We start from the raw sequence: 25669 nt of genomic DNA, 5'->3' as shown, positions 1-25669 counted from the left end.
TGAGCCCTAATAGAGACTGTAAAGATCCACAGCTAATTGTTTCCAGGATCTTGACATTACATTCAGCAGAGCTTGTGTGACAGCTCACAAATAGGTGTTAAAAAAAAAAAATTTTGCTGCTGACCTACCTGGGTCTTAAATAGAACAATTGCATCAATGCTGAATCATTTTGAAAAATCCAGCTGATATGTCACTGAGCCTAAGCTTCAGCACCATCCTTAAAAAATACTGCCAGTAATAATGAATGTGTCTCCTTTGTTATTTTTTGATTAATAGCTGGCAAGCCATTCAAACAAATATCTTTTCCCCTGTCCTTTCATGCTGCCTTTCACTGTCACATCATGGGCAAGATTCTGAAGTATCGCTGCAATGTGAATGTCATCAATGGTCTTTAATAGAAGATCTTTCCTTCCCCAAACAAGAAACAAAATTAGTCAGTTTTGGAGAAAATTCACAAGCCATCAAGGCAAGACCATTAAGCTTGGCTCTCCCAGCTAAAACATTAGTCTTATGCGGTGTTAGATGCTTGGAGCCAGATCCCAACACAAACATCAGCATCTGAATGACTTGAGTCAAAACACTGAGCTGCTAAACTAGACCATTTAGGCAACCTAAGATTTTTCAGTGGCTTGCTAAATAGGCCCAGACTTCTGAAAACAGACTGTCTTTCCTCAGCTCATTCTAAGCCATCCTATTTTTCCAGATCAGCTGCCAAAAGCACACATCATCACCACACCTTGAGTGAGTAAAGCTGAAGGTCCAGCGCCAAGTGTTGCAACCACCAAAAACCAGTGGGTAGAATACACCAGGCACACACACACTGAACTGCTTATACTCATTCTTCCTGGAGCTCTAGTAATGAAACTTGAAAATCTTTAAAATACTGAAAATACTGAATACTTTACAAAAGAAAATAGTCACATTTTTAAACCTCCATTTCATTATTGTTTAAAAATAAATTCATGAGCATAACTGAATTAAATAAATTAAATTAATTAATGAGCTGTCAAAGTGACATTTCCTTTTCTTCTACACTCACAGAAAACTATTGCAGTCTTACAAGTGACACATAACATCAAATTATGCTAACCAAGGGCAAGGAAAGAAGGTGAAAAGCTGGCTTTCTGCATAAGACAGCTAGTGAAACAGAAAGATCAGTATCTGAGGAAAAGGAAAGTTGTTACACTTCACCACTTTTGATTTATGAAAAGGAGACGCAAAGGTTACTGCCAACAGTTTCCTCTTATGAAGGGAGACTTACTGGTTTGATTCATATTGCAGCAAAACTTGATAGACACTGCTGGTGTTATCTGCTGTTAAATGAACTGATGCACAGAAAAGGATTGTCTTAGAGGTAACAGCATATAATGTTATCTCCTGAGTTATCATTCAAGTCACCTGTACCCTTGAAAGCAGAGTTTCCTTCCATTTTTCATTTTCCATAGTTGAAGTGACAGTTTTTCTTTCATCTTTCCTCAGAAAGTTATTCACAAAGCTCATTGTTCACTCAAGAGTTGATTTCTTGGTATCAAAAGCAAGAGTAACTTTTTCCCAGAACAACTCACTAGCTGAGCTGAGTCCACAGAAGTTAATAAAACCCACAAACTTCAATGACTTCAACTACAAAATTCTTATTTTTAATAAAATTATGCATGGCTACTTAGAATTTGAACAGTAGCTATTACTCTGCATGTATATTTTTGCGTACAACAATCAGAAAATAAGATCTAAGAAAGACCAGTTAAATATACGTTTTAAGAAATCATTTTTCTAAGACAAGTACAAGAATCTCATGAACACTATTCTGTCTGTTATTTGGATGGCAGTGGGAATAAAACTGCAGCAGCAGATACACACCAGCCATCTCATTGTTGCAGAAGTCAAAGGGGTTGGTATCACAAATTCTGTTGCCATCACAAAGAGCTGTGAGCTTGCAGCAGGTGAATATTTATTAGTTCAGTACCAAAACATTTGTGTATTTCCTTCTGATGTTTTTTTTTTTTCTAAATACACTTTAAGAGCATTTACTTGAATTAGGTGATGAATAGTTTTTAAGTTGCTTCTTTCGTTGCACTGCAGTTCGCAAAGCCTGGAGAATTAGGTGTTTGTTATTCAGGATGTTGTAGCTGCACAGGTTAAGCAGCTTGTTGAAATTCTCTTCAGTGTATGTAAGCAGGCCGGTGCCATAGGGAGCAGCACAGTTGGACACTTCCACTCTTCCCTGCTCCATCTCGGCCGGACTGCGCTCCACATCTGAAACCAGAACCAAGCACAGCAAAGGTGTTGAGGTGGAAAACTGCTACCAGGCAGTGCAAACTACACAGTAACAGACAATAAAATCCACTAGTTCGCTGCTTGGCTACAGTCCAGACTTGACCAGCAGAAAAGATTTTCCATGCAAAATGTTTTCCTCTCTAAATTAAGGTTTTGCATCAGAATATTTAATTTTTTTGAGATTTGGAATTTTGTATGCTCAACTTTTCAGTTGAGTTCTGAGATGACAGCTCTTTATCTACCAGCTAGTAGAAAATTACACCAGAAGCTTCCTGGATTGGGAATCTTCCCTCTCAGGTGGCTGAGATTTTAAGCACATGCAGCAGAACAAGTAAGATAATGAATGGCACAAGGTCTTTTTCAATAAGCTGGTTCATGGATTTTTCTTCATTTTTTGAGTAAAGTTTACTGGATCATAGAAAATTAGCAATAAAAAAAAATGGAGTTGATGCATGTAAAAGTATTTGTAAACTATAACTGAATTTGCCAAGTAGGTTTTTCTTCTAGTGAAAGAAACATTTCTTCTATTGCTGAACTGAAGGAAACAATCTGGCAACTTTTCAAAATTTATAGGTATTAAAGCAGCTTGTTACCCTGGCAAAACCTTTGCTTCATTACATGTTTTCAGCCTTTAAAATTCTTTTTTTTTCATGTAAAAAAAAAGTAATAGGCAAATTCTAGCTTTGTTAACCGAGTAAACATTATATCTCTTCATGAGACTGTTAGGTGACAGCATAAGCTACCAGTGGATATAACTTGCTAGCTGTGTCCTCTTCTTTATTATCAAAGTTACATGACCTATTTCAAGTGCCAGAAGGGGTTCCCCTCAAGGTACAGCTTCTCATGCTTTTATTTTTAAACTTCTTCATTCCAATCACTGATTAGCTGGCCAACACTATGTGCATCACACCGGGGCTGAGATTATAATAACTTAGCCAACTCAAAAGCTTGCCAGTGTCTTGTTTTGGAAGAGGAACAAGTTTAACAGATCCAGTTGGATGAGACAATCTCAAAAAATGATTGCTGCTGTCAACTTACTCGGTGCCTTGTATTTTTGGAAGGTATCACACACCAACGGAAAATAGGCCAAGACTGGTGCCTCTAAGCTGTCCTCAAACACATAGCACTCCTTCAGGTGTTCCCGGTCTTCCTGGCTCAGCTGTGTGCTGGGGAATGGGATCCCATGCTCCAAACAGTACTCTGAGAACAGGTCCAGAGGCTGGCTCAACACAGAGGAGAGATGCAACACAAAGAGAGTTTGAAGTAAGACCACCAAACCCCCATAAAATTTTGCTGCAATGTACAATCTGAGATTGATTCATATGTTTATAAATAATTTTAACTGTGCACTGCAACAAACATACCATCCTAATTTTAATATATCCTGGGTAACCAAGAAATCCAGTTGATTTGCTAACACTATATTTTTTAAGCAGGCTTACTGTTTACTGAAATTTATATGACATTCAGGTCAATTTTTGTGATTTAGTGAGCACAGTAGAGGATTTGGATAAAGAAACTTTGATTACATGTGGCTTCTTAGATCACAGGTTCTTAAATATTTGCATTCAGTGCATCTAACTGTATGTCTTCATGTCATCTTACAAATAAATTACAGTAATTTCAATCATATAAGCCCCTCAAGGTTTCTCCAAATGCAGAAAAAAAAAACCCTGACTAAAACTCATGCCGACACCAAGAGTCAAACATAAAAATAAAACTTGTCATTCAAAAAAAAAAAATCAAAATTATGTAATGTGTATTAATTACACTGTCAAAGTTATTTAGCTACTGAGGAACTTGTTACCAGGATGACAGATACATAGAATAGGTCATCTTCTGTATGCTGTGTTCATATGCCTGTCCCAGAAAGACACTGAAAACAGCCCTGATAAAGGCAGTGACATGGTCACAGTTGTCAATAGTACCATTGATATGGTTACTTAATTTAATAAAAAATAGACCATTTTCTGGTAGGAAAGAAAAAAAAAACAAAAGAGAGAGAGAGAGAAAGCTGTGGTGGCAATTCAGCTGCTGGAGTCATACAGATACAGAATCACTACTTCAAAACATCACCAGAGTCTGTGATCCTCCACTGTAATTTAAGTGGATAATGACATCCACTTTTCTCTCTGGCCTCAGAATGGGTGGGCAGCTGGTGTTGATGAAGAAAGCTGTATCTATCAGCTTGAGGTAGTCACTCATTTCATTCAGCTGGTTGGGAGAAGAATCCAGTACTGTGTCTGAAAGGCCAAAACTTCTATTATTATTATTTACTGCAGGGTCAAGTGTCTTTTTTTTCCAAATGAGCATAGAAGAGAAGAAAGAAAATACACTTGACGTATATTCAACTTTGACACAAAGCCCACAGTTAAGTATTTGTCTCTGACACAATTTTAGTATTTAGAGCTCAACTCTGAGATCAGCAAGAGGGAGGAGTTCTGAGACTCAGCTTCATCCAAAGTGATCAATTACTCTTCTTTCTCAATATGTGTAAATTTGTGGCTATTTAATTTCCTTTGAAGCTTCAAGTCACAGTTGGATGGCTTTTCCTAGAAAGATGAGAATTCAAGCAAACCTGCTGTGCTTCCTCCAAGACAGGAACAAGACCAGGAGTAAATCATTTAGGGCTTGGCAAAACCCATTCCACAAACATGTTAATAAAATAATATTAATCAAAATTGCCTTTATGATAAAACTTATCAAATATTTGTCCTCAGCAAATATCAGCCCTCAAATCTCCTTCAAAGATATTACTAAAACAATTTCCAATTACCTTTCCACATGCAAAAGCTCTCATTCTCCAAATATTTGTTATGTAGCTGCAAGCCCTTGAGGAAATTATGGTAAGTTGAAACCACTGGCCGCCCAGTCATCATTTCTCGAAGAGTTTTGGAAAGGTAGCCTTTGGGAATGGATAAGCAGGTTGTCTGTTCATGAGGCTTCTTGGGCAGAGTAGGATGGCTCTCTGCAGGAAGAACAAGAAGAGGTATGTGTCTGCATTCGGTCAGGGTGTTTCTCTGGTGATAATAACAACCAAACCACCCTGGCTCCCAGCCCCATCTGTGACTGAGTGCACACGTGGACATGCAGAGTGTTCTGGGCAGTGAGCTTCAGTGTCACACCATCACCTTGTTCTTCCCTGTCTGGCCTCTCCCTCCCCAAAGGGCTCTGGTAACCCTCTTGTGACTAACAAAGCTCCCCAGAGATGTTACACATGAGCAGCATAATGTTTTTTCCTGTTTTACAGCATAACTGTTGGTCTCCTGCTTTTCCTTCATTCTCAAGGGCTTGGTGTCCCATACGCCAGAAATAGGACACAAAAACACCCCCTTTACCAAATGTCAGGTTTCACATTTCAGAGAGGTGTGAAGAAAATGTGGATGCAAGAGAAGTCATCTGAAAAACTAACCAATGTCATGCTCAGTGTCTCGAGTCCATCTGTGCCAGAAGTGTTCTGAATGACCTGAGAGGTAGACAGCATCCATAAAACTCTGGGAAAATATATTGCTCCATGTGCCTTGAAAGTTAAAAAAAAAAAAAAAAAGCCATACTTAATATTAGTTTGAATATTAGAGCACAGCTATGGCAATACAGCTGAATCCACCCTCTGTTCTAGCTATGAAATATTATGAATTTTCTTGTAAATATCAAATGCCACGCCATTCCACACAACCAGGCCATTTTCAAAACTTGGCTGTCTATAAAAGTCAGGTTGTGAGTTTAAATACTTCAGATGATCAGTTTGCGTGTGTGCATGCATGTGTTCTGTTTAGGTCATTCGGCAAGACGTTCAGCAAATTAGTCACATTTGTCTCAAAAATGGGTTTCCTCTTTTGTCACTTTTGGCTGGTTCATTTGAAATTGAAATTGCATCAGATACATTCTCTGGTGTACTAATACTGCAACTTGCAGACCACTTCTGTGTAGCCAGCTCTTAAGGTGATGTTTTCTTGAGACAGTGAATTACCTTCCAAGAAGCAGATGTGGGATTCTGGGATCTTCTTCATCCGGCGACCCATGAAGAACTCACTACCAAAATCCTCTGAACGAACAAAGGCCCCATATTTCAGGAGACCCACCTCATAGGGTGTGAACTCCACCCACTCTGTAAATAAGGCATCAAACTGGATTTATTGCAGCCACCTGAACACATGTAAAAATCAGCTTAGAGAATCAGAAGCTGGAAGAACAAGGCCTATACCTTCACCATGGTGGTGAGAGTTCAAACCACCATGTTTTGAAACAAACAGGTGTCCTTCAACATACATGAATGCAAAAGCTAAATTCATCTCCTCTGCCAAAATCCATTCAGTTTGAGATTCAGGTCCATTTCTGCACTAAGAAGCAAGACCTGGGGCTGAAAGTCCACTGATTGCTAAGGCCCTGCACACAATGTGGCATTTTGAGTTCCTCTGAGTCAGCAATGACACCAGCTACCATTCATTCTAAAGACTCTCATAGTCACTGCCTTGAGGATAAAAAACTCTGACCAAACCCCCTCCCCACATGAAAACCTTGGCTGGGTGCACTGGGACTGCAACTGTGCCTAGGAGCAGATGACCAGGTTCAGTTGCAGGACCTCCTGCTTCATTTGTGCTGGAAGCACTATGGGAATAGTGATCAGGATCACTGATCAGAGCACAGAGCCCTGCCTCTCCTCAGATCCTTCTCTGGCTGCTGGGAGCTGAGTACTGCTCCCAGCCCTCTCCATTTTCTCCTTTTCCTCCCTTCCTTGCACTCCTCCCCACTCTTCATAGCTCTCTTGGAGTAGTGCTGCCTCAGCAGAAGACCCAGCAGCTGAAAGGGGCTATGGGGAGTAGGTGGGGATGAGAGGGGTGACTCTCAAGTCTGCCAGCAAAAGACATCTCCATCCCCCCACTGAGCAGTGTCTACAGCACAGGTATCTCCCTTCCGTAGTTTTAGGATGCGTGTTTTTCAACCAAATCAGAAACCAGATATGAAGACAGGGGAAAAGAAATTATTTAAAAGATTTATTGGCTTGGACTTACAGGAAAATGTTTCGGCATTCAATCAGCCTTAAAAGGAAACTCTTCAGAGTTATAAGAGGGTGTTTGATAATCTATACCTTTAAAATCCAAAGTGCTAAAGTCATCCTTGACATTGAGGGATAGGTATATGGGGAGTGGATTCTGCCCCTGATTGACTGCTAGTTGTTGATCCGAGAGTTTGTGAGTACTTTCCTGTTTACAAAGAGCAAAAGTCATTGTAAAAAGATGAACATGAAGCATGGACTTACTACAGTATCTAAGCATGAACCATCAATGAAGTATCTGCTAAACCTCAGCAGGTTTTGTTCTGTGTACTTTATCTGTTTGGCCAGACAAGTGTGTTCATGTGTTATCTGCCATGAGCTCTCACCAAGGCATTGTGCTTATGGGAGTTTTGGCAAGGGGGACAGGGCAAAAATGCAAGAAACATGACTGTACAGTCACTGGGATACGACTTGCTTTAAGGAAAGAAAGATATTTAGTCAACCTGGACCCATTTCCTTCAATACAGCTTATGGGTATACATTGCTATGCCTGAACTTAGCTCTGTCAGAGCCCTCTCTCCTCTGTGTGTTTCTAGAATGATCACCTGACCCAAAACCCAAACTTGACCCAAAGATGGAAAACTAGTTTCTTTAACATCTTGAATCTTTGCATGCTCAGATATCTCTTCTAGATGCTCACACTTTAGGGTTACTTTGTTACTTTTATTCTAAAAAGCCAAATAAGGCCTTCAGGTGTTTTCAGAGCCTTTTCTCTAATTGAATCCACAACCTTAGACATGGGAAGTTAGAAATCCTGTGAAATAAGAGAGAGAGAAAGAATATAAAATACCTGATGATGTAGCATACAATCAATAAAGAGTCCCCATAAATCTGTAAAGGACACCTTGTGCCCCTCTTGCTTTCTCTCACAAAGCTCATTTTCATAGTATTTCATATGATCCAAAGAGAAACAGTGCAGCTTGCTCTTGGTCACATGTTTCCTGATATCACCAACTGGCCCTCTGAGATCCTTTTGTGACCAATTTGCATCTTCATATAACTTTGACATGGTCCTGGATAAAAGAAAGGTACTGTGGTACTGTGGTACATCACAGGGCACATGACAATTCATTAGACTATAACACACATAAGAGTTTTGTTTGAGGCTACCCGAGGTTCTTGCTCTCCAAAGTTTACTTGGAAGAGCATGAGGCAGAATTTAGACCGTGTCATGATTTTTTTTTCCTGCACAAATACATTTAAAATCATCCTAGCTTGTTTGTATTTCAGAATCAAAAGAGTAATAAAGCAACAGTGATAACTTAACTTAAGCTTTTGCTAGAATTACCCTTTGATTGTCCAAGCCTCTTCTTCTATCTGAGGCCAGCTCCCTCAGGCGGGTCAGACCCTATGTGAAAGGCATAAGGGCAGGCTTGAGCTGCCAGGACCCAGGGCTCGAGCAGATTCCAGTCATCCCCTCTCATCCCCACCCCACTTGTTCTAATTCTGTCTCACATACTTTTAGAGCAGCCCTTCAGAGGAAAAATGTTTTAAATCCCTCCCCCCCTCCTAGTTTGTGCAAGGCAGTCACCATTGAGTGCATGAATGACACTCTGTTTCTCAGGGCTGTTCTTTAAAAGTCCAGATTTCGGAGACGTGTAGGAGTTGAGCCAGACAAATATTACAGAAGGACTTTTGAAGTGTTGTTTGCAACAAGATAACAAGTTACAGGCAAACCATCCCAGCTTGTGCTCTTTTCTTTTGGTTTCTGTAAACACTTCAGTGCAGTTACAGAAATACTGTCATTCTCATTAGATTTTTTTCTTGTAGGAGGGCAGCACTGAGTGGTCCCATGAAACAAGTCCAAAAGGAAGCCAAGTGTCCACATCAAGCTGAGTAAATTCATCAGTAAGGCAAAACTGTTCACCAGGTTATCATCACTTTGCTAACACAAACATCAAGTACAAGCCCAGCTCTCCTTACCATGTTGTGGCAGATAAACCACTGATGTACGACACACAGTCCAAAACACCCAGCTCCTGGAGAGCCAGAAGGCTGCCAAACATTGCTGTCATGGACCTTACTCCCCCTGCTGCAGTCACCACTGCCACCACTGGCACCTGCTCAACACACAGAGAGAGGCACAAAGTCACTCATCACCAGAAGAAATACAGGAACTATGGCCATGCAGAAAAAAGTAACAGCAACACCTGGTTCGGGTAGGTTTTGATTAATTCACCCTCTTCAGGGCAGTGCCTAGATGTGTGTTTGAGCTGTGTAAACTTTGGTGGAATTTAGTGTATGCTGAAAGCACTTTCCAGATCAGTGATGCTGTGGAAAGTCAGGAGCTGTAAATACAGTTCTTGTGAGGGGAAATATACTCTCAGATTTCCTCAACGTATTTAATTTTTCCTCAGCTCTTCCCCTCAAAACACCTTTTAAAGTTCTGAGTATATCTAAGGTCAAAAGAGCAGCACAAAACCTGCCTGCATAATTTTTTCTTCCTCTAAGTGTATGTAAAACATTTGCTATTCTCTAGGCAGATAGTGCCCAGCTTTATAGATTTATTTTAACACCCTTTTTCCAACCCAGATTATCTCTACCTTCCCTGATATCAGTGCTATATATAATTTGGTTTTACTTTTTTCAGGATTACATCAATCCTGTTAGCCTTCCCCACTTTCCTGTATAGTAAAAACTGATAGAAAAGATATTCAGTTTTAGGAACATATGATGCCATTTCCTTTAACCTTGTCTTCACTATATTTCACCATCTACTTGTGGGTTTGGGGTGGGTTTTTTTATCAATTTTGTTCAAACCCCCTTTTATTCTCATTTAATAATAACAAGTCCTATTCTGCCTGTTCCTTAAGTTCATGAGCACTTTGACTTGGTTGAGAAATGCTGTCCTGCACAAATCATAAAGGGTTGGGTGTGCTGGGAGCTGAACAGAGCAGTCGAGGAAATACCCCACAGGGACATGGTCCCAGACTCTTGCCCCAAGCACCACAGCCCCATAACAGATCATTGTCTTCCAGTAACAGAACAGCAACCCCTGAGTCCCCAGGAGAGGAGCAAGCAAGAGGTAACACAAAAAGCACACAAGACAGATGCTACTCTACCAGTGTGCTATGGGAGAGTTGCAGCCTTCCCTGTGAACCTTGTGGCAGCAGAGAAGGGGTGCCAAAGAGGAGAAACGGTCTCAGTTTAAGCAATCAAATTTCACCAGGCTTACTTGTGTGTACCAGCATGTCAGCAAATATAGCCTTTGGGTGCCCCTGAGGGAGGACAGAGGTTGGCAGAGAATAAAGGAGCTATAACCAACCTCCTGACAGTTCCTCTTCCATCTTCTGTGTCAAAAACTTGGATAAGGTCTCAGGTGCAAGTGACAATCTGGCCTATACTATTTATATAGTGGAAGATCTGTATGGGTAGTCATGCAAGCACATCGCATCCACTTCTCTCAAAGTGGGTCATACTGCTTCAAGTTCCCAAGATGCTGTCCCACATACCTCATCCTCCTGCAGGTCTTCATCTAGATGAAGAACATTTTTCAGAGCAGCAGCAACCACCTTCTTCCTTTTACGGATGAATTCCTGCTCCTCCGCACACAGACCAAACCCCAACCGCAAATCTAAATCCTTGCAACTAGAACATGAGAACAGCACAAGGGATTACCTGTAGCCATTTCAGTTGGAGACATTCAGCAAAACCAACAACAATAAACCAGTTTAAAGAAATTATACTTCCATGTACATGAAAGTCCCCCTGTGTAAATGAAAGCAGTTATATGCATATCCTATATCCTATATTTGTGCCTTCCTGTGGAGATTTTAGACCAGAAGTATGTCCTGAACAATTTCACACAATCACAAGGAAGTTAAATGAATAAAATCAAGTTGTTTCACATTGAACTCTGGTACTTGGACACCTCTTCACATTTTCCTGCTATGCATGTGCTTGGCCTCCCAAGCACAAAGGGGGCCTAAGTAGGTATTTAAACTTAACACACTTTACTTAAAAGAGCCCTAATACGAAGTTAGTCTTATCTCTACAAAGAATTTGTGCTCTATTTGAGTCAGAAGATTTCTCTTAAATTTATCTCTTCTGTAAATTATAATAAGTAACATGTACATGATTCATTCTATAACCTATATTTTCACAGGGTTCCAGTTTCAGGCGTTTTTTTCAGGGAAAAAAACCCCACAAAAACTATTCTGTCTCTTCTCTAAATATTATTCAATAAAAGCCTCTGATTTATCATTCACCTGCAACTAAGGCTTGCAATGGATCTAACTTATCAACAGGGGGTAATGTTACCCTTCAGAAAATCTCAGCAAGCCAGGCAATAAATAAATTACTGTCCATGTGTTTCATTGAAAAATTACCTATAGAGGTCTTGTAAATGCATAAAGGTGTTAGACACATTAGAAATATGGTACACATAAATATGCACATATTATAGATAAAGGTTACAAGGCAGAAGGATATTTAGGTACCAAAATTACAAAGCATCAACATTAGGAAAAACATTGTGATGGTTTATACACCATAACTAGCTACCACCTATCCTATTCTAAATTCTTCCCAACCAATTTAAGAGCTTTAAAGCATTTTATTATCCATTCCCCATATTTTAGTCAGCTTTATTTCCGGTTTTGAAATTAGCTACTTTAAGATGTAGCTTCCTTTCATCTAACAATGAAATTATGAAAGGAGAGGAGATGGCCTAAGCAATCATTCAAAAGCAATAAAAGATTTACCTATTTTCCTCATTCACAGACACCTCATAAGATTCCCCCTGAAAATCAATAATGAAATCAATCAATAAATTTTAAATAGAATTGAAATTTTGTAAAAGCATGTTTTACAGTATTAGCAATTATTCAGATATAGAGTCTAATGACAGAATTTTTGGTCTCCTCTCAGGCATTCAGTACACAATACTCATCCTGCTTTTAAACTACTTTTAAAGCAGCCAGAAATTCTAAATATCCTATTTTCCCCTCAAATCATACTTATATTTCTAAGTGTATGCAGAGCTAAGCATACAAATAACCCAATGATGCATTTTTAGTAGCAAAATTATTACATTACCAGATATCACACATATACAGTTTACCTCGTTGAAAGAATTCCAAATATCCACAGGATACTCACTCTCATCACTGTCACTTTCTTTCCCAAGTCCAGAGAATGGAGAGGCACAGCCAGGGGACTACTTACATCCATTTCCTTCCTACCTGAGCCAGGCTGATTTAAAGAGGGGGGAAAAAAATGTTATAAGGAGAATATTATTTATAGACCCTAAACACAGCAATACCAGATAAGGGTTAACCCATGATTCTTCTCCCAAAATTTAGGTTAGGTGTTATCACCATCCAGAAGCAAAACCTACACAACAGAGAAAATGCTCCTTTGGCAGATTCATGAGCAGTCTGGGCTGACTGTGCTTGATGTAGTGGAACCTGGTGGTTTCACTTCTTCCTGGTCTGGAGTGAGGACCTATGGAAATATCCTGGGTTTCTTCATAGGATCCTTTCATTGTGAAGGTGAAATCTCTCCCTAAGAACAAGAAGCAAACCACAGGGAGATGTTAACTGTGCCTAGTCCTGAAATTAGCAAATAAAAGTGCCCCAAGTGACATTTCAGTCTTTGTGCTGCAGGCTTAACTAAGGTTAATTTGGACCACAATGTTTTCCTTCCCCTGTGACCAGTGTGCAGCACCTGGCCCTTTGAGCTCCTCTGCAGGGGCTCGGAACTGACCAGCTCTCAAGTTTGCAATACTTAGAGAACTGATCTCAAAAGCTGATGGCAGTCAGGGCTGACATCCCTGGCTCCTCGAGGCCCAGCCCTTCATCCACTGAGAAAAGCAAGGGCATCTGTTCTGAGTATTTCACCAACCCTGAGGGGATTTTTTAGCAGGCACCTTTGTACATAATTCTTTGTGTGAAAGTGTGTGTGAATTGATTTGAATGCCCCATAGCAGGTGTAGTATGAATGTTACCATCCTACATTCATAATTATTTATTGTTCTTCTTAGTGTAAATACCAGTGAATTGCTTTGTAAATGCTAAATTATGGGATGATTAAGTGCTGCAGAATCCTTTAGACAAACAATCAAGTCTAAGGCTAAGTTTGGCAAGAGGGCCCACTCTGAAACTCACAACTCAGTGTGAGGATCTTTACTCCTGGCACCCTTTCCTTTTCCCTCTTTATCCTTTTGCATCGCCGGTCTCTGCATAAATAATTCTACATTTATTCTAATATGATTTTTCTTTGCATGTTTCCTGCATATAGTAATAGAGTGAACCTTGCCATCAAACTTTGTCACACTTTTATAAATTTATATTAAACCTACACTTGCTGATACTTAATCACTTGCCAGTAATTAAGTGACCTAAACCATTTGTGACAGCCTGCCAAGTGACAGAGAGTGTGTGTTACACTTGTGGATGCCTCTAGCAGCATCCTGAGCTTTCACTGAAGTCTTTCTCCCCCTGAGAGTTGTATCTGCCTTTTTTTACTTTCTGTTTTCACCAGAAAACAGAGGTAAAGGTATTTCAGTTCCATCACACTGCAGTTGTGTTCCATCACACATCAATAGCTGTTTCCAAATCTCTCAGCCAGCTCCACAGTTTCTCTTAAGCTACACAGTCATGTCTTTTGAGGATTCTCACTATTAGCAAGTGGGTAATTCAGGAAATACCCAAGCAGCCCTGATGCACACAGAGACTAAAACAAACCAAATATTTATCTAGATTCAGCTGTGTTTCCCATTGCACAAAAAGCAACAACAAACAATTTAAATCAGGAACCTCACTTTTGTAAGGATTCTTCATTTTTGTTCTGTTCACATGTACTTCTAAACAGGAAACTTCACGAGACTGGAAGAGAGAAGCAATAAAACCACCGGTCACAGAAACAGTTCAGGATTCTCACTGAGGTTCTAGGGGTCCTGTAGAAACACAGTGCTTGGCCATGATGGTCTATGGATGTGAAGAATTTGTGGAAACTGAGTATCTTGTATATTTCTTGCAAGCAGTACTGTGGTTAAGGAAGCCAAAATAACTGGGGATCTGTCATTACACTTAAATACCATTCAGTCCCCAACAGTTAACACAAGAAATTTTTCTTCCTATCTTCCAACCACATCCTTCAGTTCTGCCCCACCATAAGATTAGCATACAAAAAAAAAAAAAAAAAAATTACCACTAGTACACCATTAGTAATGATCTTCTCAGATACACCTGGTCTGAAAAGCAAAACCAAAAGGGTTTATTTAAAAGTATGTATTTAAGCAATAAACTTTCAAAAGCACATAGTTCTCTGAGCTCAGTTTTTCTAGGTGGTATGAGCACTTCTAGTACCATCAGCACTTCTATCCTTCCCCTCTATCTTGCAGCCTCTGCCAGATCACATCCCATACCTTCCTAAGGATGCTCCTTCCTTCTTATCTCTGCTGATGAGTATCATATCTCCTTAGGCTGAATCACAAAATAAACATCCATTCTCAACTACAAATTGAGACTCACTCAAATTCAATACAGAAAAGCAACAATGGGGAAGGTGATGAGATGAGGTGTCTGAACACAGGTACGTGGAGCCACTTCCCCAGTGCTGCATTACCACTCTCTCTAAAATGCAGTTTTCTGATGACAAACTCTACAGCATTTAGGTTTTACTTACATGTTTTCCAGTAGAAATTTACTTACATGTTATCCAGTAGAAATTCCACTTCTAATTCTTCCTGATTCTGAAAACAGGACTTTTTTTAATTTATGAATGAAGAAATATTTTCCTTTGATACAACTATGAAAATTTATTTATAACTCTCTCTCTATCCCCACACCCTTTACATCATAATATGAATGGATTTCTGTGGCCACACTTTGACTTCAGCTCTCCACTGCTCTACTGTTTACAAACCAGCTGTACCATCAAGAGAAAGAAAAGATTAAATATCATTGACTAGGGAGCAAGGGTCCTATTAGTAATTCATTAGTAGGATATGACATGGGTCAATCAATGTTGAGGAAGGGAAGAATAGCAGGTGAACGATGTAGGAAAACATAATAATGGACTTAGTACAGTGAATACATAGGTAGTATGCCTTGGTTAAAACAAAAGAATTTGCAGAGTAAAGTCATTAAACATTAAAAGAAGGTATAAGAAGGGACCAACTTAGAAAATAAAAACTGTCGGGGCGAAGGGAAGAAGAGAGAAGACTGAAGCTGTGAAGGGGAATCAGGGAAAGAGCTGAGGAGAGACAAATCAAGAGGAAAAGAGACAGGAAAAGTGTAAGAATGAAGCAGCAACAGAGTAGCACACCAACAGTATAAAAGAGACTGAATAACTATTACTTCAGCCACTTGCTGCTCTATGGGATACAGCCAGTCCAGGAAATACCACACTAAAAAAATTATATCAGAGAGATCTTCTGGATCACCCACAGGGAGGAAAACACTAGCTAAGAATGATATAAATCTCTTTCTGACAAGTGACAGTAGCATTTTTTAATTAATATTCAGAATAGCTAACATTTGCTGACGAATATCCCTTCTGTCTAGCTGCACATCATATTTTAACATTGTGAATTGACTGTGAAAAACATGCCAAATCTGACAATGCAGCTGCCATGGGAAAATCATGATGGCTTCTCTGATAGCTGCATCTGTGGCATGTAATGCAGAAGCAGGTAGCTGTGCTTGCTAATTTCTCCCAAAGTCTCCATTTCATGAGAATTACAGTGGTTGCAATGTTGTAATAGAAGGCTGGGGCAGAGATTTTAGAAAGAAGTCACCTTACACAGAATATCAAATATTTAATTTTGCCCAGACTGTACTATCCAAACTAACTGATGGTCTGTTACAACTTTGTCCAAAGAACATCAGAAACCAGGTTCAGAAGAACCTGGCTCATAGCATCTGCCTAATTGTGCTAGCCTTATGTTCCCGTCCTTCTTATGCTGTTTTACACTCACAAAAGTTACATTTCTGTGAAGTCCCACTCACATATTTGTGGGTGAAAAGTCCAGAGCATAGCAATGGAAATACTTGTTAGATCACAGAGAGCAAGAGGCATAGCAAAGCAGCCCTGCTGCTCTGACATTACCCATTTGACCTCCTCAGCCCTCCTTCTGAGATACCTTGGTAGATGAAAGAAATCATTATGGGCAGAGGTGGCACTACAGCCTGTTATTAAGATTGCCCAGCCTGTTGCATTACTAAGTCACTTTGAAGAAAATAAAATAAGCCAAAGTCTTCAAAAAACCCAAATACAGACCATAATCTGTGATGCCTCACGTGTGCCTGATTCATCACAAACTGAAGAAGGGCATCTTGACCAGGATGTCCCTGAGACAGCTCACCTGGCCTGACCCCCACCACTTCCACCTTGCTAATGGGCAAAGACAGCTCTGCACATGCCTCAGAGCAAATTCAGGGCTTGAATCACACCTGGCATTACCTCAGTCACATGAGGGCTTTTCTGAGGAAGGTTGTAGCCAGCTGGAACAGGTTTAGTAAGCAGTCCTCAGTAAGGATTGGTCTTCTAAAAGAGTAGTTAATAAACACTCTCCAAAGCAATAGTAATACAAAAAACAGGCAAGAGTGCTTTCCAAAGAGCCTGACTGACACAGTGGTTTAGAAATAAATGGAGCACACCAGTTCCTGGGAACCATAAACTGAAGACCTTGGCGGAAGTATGAAAAAGCCCTGAAGTTGTTACTACACCCTCCAAACAGAGAAGGTGTTACATTGTGCAGAAGGTAATCTGAGTATATATTCTGCTCTCTTTGAAGATGAGTGTGATTTCTCCACCTCTCCTCTCAGCAACTTCATCCACTCAGTGTTTCATAAGATACTCTTTATCTCCCCTTTAATACAACTAAACACAGTATTTTTTGAGACTCATGCAGCAAATACAACTCTTAGGTCATACACTCACTTAGAAGAAAAAATAAAATACCGATGATATTCTTATTCATCAAGAGATGAATTCTTCTGTGTTGGCTCAGCCTCTCTAAAATAAATTTGTAGCAAAGGAGCATAAGCAGACTTGCTGAGATTTTTTTTTTCTAAAGTTGTTTTGTAAAGGAGGAAAAAACCCCAAAAATATTATCACAATAATTAAATGCTTTATTTAGCAAGCACATTATCTGAAAGAGCTGGCCAAAATCCCTGGTGAAGCTGAGAGGACATAGCACTAGTGAGCTACTGGCCAAAGGGTAAGGGCAACTGCCTAGAAAGGGGGACAGGTTTGTTACCCCCCCGCTCTATCAATCTCCCTCAACAGAAATGAGACCTCCTAACCATCAGCTTCTTCATTTTTTGACTCTTTTTCTCACAGACTTTTCAAAATATAGTTTCAAAATTTTAAAAAAATTAAATAAAAAATAGGAATACAAAAAGTATTTTGCATCTTATTCCAGTCACAACAGGGGGTGTTTGTGACCCTTCTTCTAAAAACCAAGTATTGAATTTTTCCTAGTAACATCCTTTTTAACAACGTCTTTGTGCGTGAGAACCAATTTAATGTTCAGTAGAGGTAGCAACTTGAGACAAAATTCTAATCAAGAGTACTATTTTCTCTAGCCACTCACCTGTGGATTCAACTCAAAACTCAGGCGAACCTTTTCTCCGGGTTGGATTTTAGCCACATCAAAGCAAACAGTCATAAGATGGTCATCTGGTGTAAAAGTGTCCTCATCACAGACTCTCAGCTCCAGGATGTTCTGAGGAAAGAGGAAGAGAAGAATGTAAATGACATATTCTGGATGACATATTCTGGGACTACTGAGCCCAAAAGGAAGGTCCAGCAATAGCCAGCATTCAGCCCTCACATCCATGTGGACAGACTCCTGTGACAACACAGAGCTCAGTGCACAGCCCATGTGGCTCAGACACCAGAGTCAGGGACTAATCCTAGAGGAGGTAAATCATCAGATTTGGCAACCAAAAAGAGCTCCAAAAGAAGAGGATACATAAGTGACATATATGATGGTAACATGCACCAGACAGAGCAGAGGTTACACACGTTATTCCTCAGATCGTTTGTGGATTCAAAATCACTGCCTTGAGAAATCTTGGCATCTTATCAGAAAATAATAATTAAAGGGAAATTCTTAGCCCTTTGAAATAAAAGTTAAAGCACAGTACCAAACTCTCAACAGGATTTGATCCCCTGGCAGTTCCTCAGGGCTCAGGTTACCACGAGAAGATGCAGCACTAGTAAACTATGAGAAACTGATCCAGCTTGGACTTCGTATCACTTCCACTCTGACTGCTCCCCTATTTCTGCTAACACTATAAACACTTTAACAGTTTTTTACAGTTGTTCTGGAACACAAAGAAGCATCCAACATTATTCCAGATATTCCACAACCTTCTGAGCTTAAACTACTTCTTTCAGTCAGGTTAATTGAGTTGAAGATCCATTTGAGCCTCAAGCCTTTCAAAAAGAGCCTACACACAGCAGGTGAAGATGCCCCCTTCAGAAAGCACCTGCTCATTGTCACAGATCCCACCTTTACTTCACTCTGTATCACAAAGTGGAAAGTTTCATTCCAGACAGGGCTTCTGCAGTTGTGTACAGTTTTCGTCTGGACTTCCTGACACGAAGCTGTTGGCAGCCACAGCTTGACATAGCAATCAGTTTGGCTCCCTGTGTTAACAACAAGTTGCACAATTAGTACAACAGTACTTTGTTATTATTTGATTTGCTCAGTCAGGGAAAGAAAAGATTAACCTCTAAGGAGTCCTAGATATTTCATCAGACTCCAAGGAAAATAGTCTGGGTTTAGAGTTATTTAAATTTTCTATATAGATTTATATCAGTTTCAAAAAAGTCAGTTTTAAACCACTAATTCTATATAATAACAAGAGCAAAAGTATTTTATTTCAACAGTGCTGAACTAAGTACTCTGGCTCTTGTGATTTTATAACTCCTATTTTCAAATATTTGCCTTTTTCCAAAAAACCTCATATACATTTATTGAAATGGCACTTCTTAAAATTAAATGTAAATTTTTGTTTGGGGGATTTTCATCTATTTGTAATGGACAGGTCATCCACACCAACAGAACAGTGAAGACACAAACACAGCAACATCCAAGCAACTACTGATTTTTCCTGTATCTTTCACAAAGGCGTTCCTTTCAAAAGGGAATTGGGCAACCTGGAAAAAGGGACACTGAAGAGTTAGGAGAAAGGGAAATATCACAGAGCAGCTGATAAAGGGAAGGACAATTTCTTCAACACAGGATTTCTAGTCTATTTCCTTCCAGGTTTTAAGTGTTTCTTAAACTATTTTGAATTTAAATGAAAATAAAAATAAATACAGCTTCTTCACCCAAACTTCCTTGAAATTACTGTCATCTAAGCAACAGGTGTACAAGAGCATTAAAATCAGGTGACAACAGTTTTCTTGCAAAGCTATAAATGTGCCAATCAGTGATACTTACACAGATCTGCTTTGCGGAGATTTCTCATGCCTATAATTTTTACAGAAAGCCAGCACAACCGAGGCACTTCTGGCTGCAGAACAATGAGAAAGATACCTTAATTATTAGCAGTTAACTCAGATATAAATAACAACTCATCTTTTAACACCACAAAGGCCATTCTGTCATTATAATGCAGAGAATTTAACTTTAACTATTTGAGATATTTTCTGAGAATAAATACTTTCTTGTGATTTGACATTGATTAAAGATAAACCTGTCATTCATAGCTAGGGTCTACATTAATCACGATGAAACCTCATTAATGCAACAAGCAGAATTGGGTTTTTAAAGCAACAAGCAGGAGGGGGCTTTTAAAGAACCAGAACTGAACAAAGCAGGAATCACTAAAGCTCTAAACAATGTAAGAAAATGGATAGCTGAGAACACAAAGTAAAATTGGCAGTCTGTTAGATTATATAATTAAACACAAATTAACAACAAAAAGCTATAATTGTATGCCAATGCACATACACACACACACAAAAAAAAAAAAAAAAAAAAAAAAAAAAGAAAAGAGAAAGGCACAAAAGCACAAACAGGCAATTCAGAATTTCTTGCCTTAATCACAACAAACCTAGACTGACCTGACTGATCTGCCAAGGAGAAACCCTGAGGCATAGCAATATTGACAACCTATAGTGTAGGGTTCTACAGGGGAATATCTTGAAGGCTCCACAACTCTCTCCATTTTTTCTATTCTCCCTCCACTCCCTATCACAGCTACACACAACCCTACACTTGGTTACTGGAAAAACAAGCCAGTGTTGAAGAACATCAAGAGCAAAATGCTACATACAGAACAGCTCCATTTATTAAATTAAAAGCAGCACTAAAATCTCAAAAAATCATGATTTCTGAGAAACTGCCTGCTTAGGACCTCCTTGTATGCATCTTCTTTTGATACACCCTGTCCTGAGAGAAGCAGACTAAATATCTAGAAAGCAATAAACCACCAAGCCAAATGTTATTTACAGCCTACTGGAGCAATTCTCAACTCAACACTTTTCTCTCAGAAACTGTCATTTGAACAAAACCAGAAGGTCTGAAAGAAGCCCATCAACCTCAGCATAATTTTTGGCAGCAGTGTTTCTGGAGATGGAGGATGAAAGAAGTACATGATCCAAATTGCTGAAAGCTCAACATTTCATCCCAAATGCAGAGGATTAAGTTTTCATCCTCAGCTTTAGTACCGTCCATATCCATGAGTTTGAAGAAAACTTATTCATGAGATGGCTTAAGTAGTAAGTAACTACAGTGACACGAACCAAATTATTATTCCATAGTGCTAGCAGTTAGTGAATTCACTACTCTCCCAGATTTAAGAAAGAGTTAGCTTCATACTTTTGTACTGAATACAGCTAGGGAACAGATTGAGAAAACTCAGGGGTAGAAAAACATATCATACTATTTTCATTTTTCAAGTTATTAAATATATTTTCAACTAACCATTAGTCAAAAGACAGAATAATTTGTAACATATCTAGCATGTACCATATCCAGTACTTTCCAAAACCAATTCATCTTCATAAAAATCAGTGTTCAGAAAAGTGTCAGACATGGGAGTAAGCCATTTTATTTGTTGATCTGCCTCCATAAAGTAAAGGAAAAACAATTTAAGGACTAAGCCTTGGGTGTTATGAGGTGTGACTACCATCATATAATCATACCACAGTAAACCAAGACTAAAATCCAGCTCTCCCAGTTCCTTGCCTAGCATTTAAACCACAAGTTCATCATCTTCCCAACCCCTAAGTCACAGTGAATGCTTTGCACTCTAGACAGCACACTCACAGGAGAAGCAAATATTCCCTTAACTATCTGTTAATAAATGTCATCTCTCACAAAAACAGTTAAGCCTGGGGAGAGGCTGGAAAGGCTGACAGAAGAACTGCAGGTATCACAGCCATCCTTTATGCCCTGCAGTTCTCTCCTTGCAATCCAGAAGCTGCCTTCCATATAGTACCTCATTTTCAGCACTGCATGGTCTGTCATGATTCCTCCTCCTGATTCCAATCTTCCTGTGCGGATTTGCACGGATGAACCGATCCTGGAGACAAAGAGCCAAAAGAGGGGCCAGTGATGAAACCCAGCAGTCAGTAATTTATAGTTTCTACTCAGATTCACTATGGAAGAGACCCTAGCATTTCTCCTATTTCTCTTCTTCATGATGGGATATATCAGTCTCACCAGGACCATCTACCTGCTGCTTTTACTAATATATCTGCCTGCTATAGACACTTTTGACATTCCAGGATCGAAATTCCCCAAGCATTTGCTTTTGATGAATCTCAACCAAGACAGCCAAACAGATTCTTCTGCCCCACCGCTGATTTTCTCTTACCAAAGGTGAATAGGCTGATGATCCCATCAGTATCTTTGTTTCCTAAAAGGCACTACTATAAGGGCTCCAGTCTGTGTGTCTCCCAGCTGGTAGGTGCTCCTGGACCACAGCTGTGGCCAGGAAGAAGGGCTGTATAGATTGACTCACGGCTCCACCTCCCACTGATTTCAAAAGCACAAATGATGCATTTGTTCTGTCCACATGAAGACTTGCCTTTTTTTTTTTTTTTCTTTTTCTCCTTTTTTTTTTTTTTTAACACCACAGTGATTTAGAGAAAAAAGGAGATAGGTCAAGCATTTTATCACAGGGTAATGCCAGAGTTATTATCTACCACCATAAGGTCTGAATAACTGCACACAGAGGGATCTCCTGGGGCAGTTCCAGCCCCCACTAGCTTCTCCAGTCAGATGCACACAGCAAGGATTTTCACCAAGTTCACTACAAATTACAGTCATGAAGTGGAGGCTGGATCTCACAGCCACTGGCAAATAATTACAGAAATCAACTTGTAGCTTTTCTTCTCTCTTATTTGGTTGCATAGAGGATGTTAAGGGGTCAGCAGAGCCAGCAGGAGCTTTTGATATTGAAACGTTTTTTAGCTAAAGTGCTGCTTTCAATTAAATTATGTTAGAATCTCATAAGCTTGAACAAAAATAACTACACACCATTTTTTCGAAAGTCTTTAAAAATCCCTGTTAAAATTTTCAAGTCTGATCTCTTTTTAATTTTATAGTAATTTCCCATTATTTTTCTGTAACAGCACTCAACATGTAAAACCAAAACGACCTAGTATTATTATGGAAATACAAAAATAGCACAGAAGCCAACTATTGCACTAAGCATTATTAAAATCACTAAAAATAGGTGTTATTCAATACTAAGAAATTGCAGTTGAAATAACCTTTTTAAAACCCTTTATTTTTTAGAATTCTCAAACTTGTAAGTCAGAATGAAAACCCTTTTTAAAAGCTGCAGGACTTCTTAAGAAAAAAATTAAAATCTGATTTTTCAACCATTTATAATGAAAGTATTTGAGTATTTAAACTGTCTGTTGCATCCCAGGTTAAAGAGCAGCCGCGCTGTCTTATAAAGAGCTACCTTAGATGAGGCCTATCTTAGATAAAGTTTCAAATTATGATTATAGTTAGTCTTGCCTTTCAATAGATTCAAGCATTCAATGCATGAATGTTTCTGCTTTAGGCTGTACTGACCATTATACAGAAAAAGCCAGATGACTTCCCACCTAAAGTTTTTTGTTGGGTTGTTTTCTTTTGTTGTGGAACAGGTATTACAATAGAGAATTATTTCACTTTTTTATATAATAACACTTTTGAAGTAATGCTCCAAATTGAAACAAGAGATTCAGCTTGCAGGATCACAAGAGGCTGAACCCAACAGCCATTCTATGACTGAACTCAGGCTCTGAAGTCATTTTGTGTCTCAGTTTGATTACTGTGGATTCTCCTCACTCTTGAGGGACAAAAGTTAGCCATCCACTTAGATAACATTCCATGCTCCCCACTTAACTTCCACCCTTTCCAGAAGGTCCACATTTGAGCACTTTGTGGATTTTGTAATTCAAATTAAGCCATATTAACAGCTGAAGCTGCTATGTCATTACACTGCCCTTGCTTACTCTGCACATAATAAGAGAAAAGAACCCAACTAAACAACTCTCCACCCAGAAGCAGATCTAGCCAGTAATAATAGAAAATTACTTGATAACTTTACACTGTGCATCACAAACCATGGTGTAGGTGTGTCACAGTCATGAAGCCACAGGCCAGAAGACAAGGTGGTATTTCACCAATACCATCACAACAACAGCAGCCCACAGCAGTGGTGATATGAGGTCTGGAGTCACACAGGCCCTTGGACTGGGCCACAAAACTTGTAACAGGGTGCAGAGGAGCAGAGAGCTTGCAGCAGAACCAGCACAGGCTTTGCAGCCTCTTGAGAGGCAGCTGCAAGACCTGGAGATGTCCATTTGCCACCAAGATCCCAGACCAGTTTTGACACAGGCTCAGAATCATTTTTCTCTCACAGAAAATAGAGACTGATAATAATTTCTCAGAATTCTCACAGGGTTTCTGCAGATATTTGACATCAAATATCTAATATTTAATACAAAGCAAAGGGGAAAATAGCCTTCAGAGTCTGGCTCACAAGCCTTCCGAGACCAGTAGCTTCTGTGAGAAAGGTGCCATGGTAGACAGAGACCTCTTGATCAGAGCTCTGATACACCAATGCAGACACTGGGTCCAACCTCATTTCTAAAAATACTTGTGCTTTGTTCTTCATAGCCTGCTAAAGCAAAGCTGTTGGGCACCACCTCTAGATATCAGACTTCATTTACATGACCCAAATAAGCCACCCCAAAACTTAATAATAATCCTTTTTGACCTAGAGTCTGACAAAATCAGAAGTGACAACAAATAAAATCATTAAGAAATTAAATCTTCATACCCTTTTCATTATAAAGCATTTGGATAAAATCAAGAACAGGGGCATTAAATTACATTTCCTGCTTTGATAATACAGAAAATTCCACAGGAAACATCTTTCTTGTAAGACGATAACAAACTGACTTTCTATTGTCTGCTGCACAGGAGTTGCACAATTGTACATATCCTGTTAAAGTTTAGTTCTAATACATTATTCAGCATGACTATAAAAAAATATTCACATTCACATTGCAAATTTAGGCCTTATTTACAAAGCAATTGCATCAATTTTCCAGGTTATTCCGTAAGCACATCAACACAATCTGAGGTCAATTGACACAAGTGACAAGAGCAGCAAACAACCTGCTTTGTGTTACTGCTCAGGAGACAACTCCCAGGCACTGAATTACTCAAAGGCACCTTCCCCTCAAACGATGCTACTGGGGTGACTCCAACCAGCACCAAAGGAATATCTAGTCACAGCACCCAGAATACACTTTCATCTTCAGCTCAGACCAGAAGATAACACCTCTTTATCACTTACTCATAGGAGACAAAGTGGCCCCGTATTAGAGGCTCTAAAGTTGGATCTACACCACTAGTCAAGCATGTGATTGTGTGCATGGGTTAACAGCCTCCAGGCAATGCAATTTATCATGCTACTAAAGCAAAAGAAGAAAAGACCTCAAGACATTTCCAGTGTTTTTTCTTTAGTGGCACTCACTGTTACTACTCTTTTTTAATTACAGCTGTGGGCTTTTCCTGCAAAGATATGGGAACACAGAGATGAGTATTGAGTGTAAGTTTGTAATTGCAGCTGAGTCACCATCCCTAGTTAATGAAAAGAAACCAGCTAAAAGATTCTCTAGTAGCACCCAAGGGGTGAACTGCTCTTTGGAAGGGGACAGCTCTCTCCAGTGACTATTTTTATCATCCTACACCACTCTGGCATATTTGAGTATCTATATTCCTTCTCCTAGTTTGTAGTTTTGTTTTTTTGGGTTTTTTTTGGTTTGGTTTTGGTGGGGTTTTTTTGGTGTGTTTTTTTTTTTTTTTTTTTTTTTTTTTGAACGCACTTGTTCACAGTGCAGCAAAGGAAAGCAGCTAGT

General features: G+C 39.4%; 1 protein-coding gene across 1 annotated transcript; it reads right to left on the bottom strand.

Annotated features, from left to right (window-relative positions):
- Positions 1-1814: 1814 nt before the first annotated feature.
- On the bottom strand, positions 1815-22289 carry LOC137475761 (cytosolic phospholipase A2 epsilon-like). Its single transcript, XM_068193432.1, has 21 exons — positions 22117-22289; positions 21739-21822; positions 19734-19806; positions 18798-18934; positions 17874-18005; positions 14986-15026; positions 14483-14525; positions 14094-14157; positions 12669-12835; positions 12431-12523; positions 12034-12071; positions 10783-10918; positions 9254-9390; positions 8121-8343; positions 7364-7478; positions 6245-6382; positions 5687-5794; positions 5051-5242; positions 4351-4517; positions 3313-3493; positions 1815-2253 (listed from the first exon to the last, which is right to left on the bottom strand). The coding sequence occupies exons 1-21, from the start codon at positions 22141-22143 to the stop codon at positions 2015-2017; spliced, it is 2535 nt and encodes an 844-aa protein (XP_068049533.1). The 5' UTR covers positions 22144-22289; the 3' UTR covers positions 1815-2014.
- Positions 22290-25669: the final 3380 nt, after the last annotated feature.

This window comes from Anomalospiza imberbis, chromosome 6 (assembly GCF_031753505.1).
Source record: "Anomalospiza imberbis isolate Cuckoo-Finch-1a 21T00152 chromosome 6, ASM3175350v1, whole genome shotgun sequence".
Classification (NCBI taxonomy): domain Eukaryota; kingdom Metazoa; phylum Chordata; class Aves; order Passeriformes; family Viduidae; genus Anomalospiza; species Anomalospiza imberbis.
The sequence above is the reverse complement of the archived record's forward strand: the minus strand, read 5'-3'. Positions and strand labels throughout refer to the sequence as shown.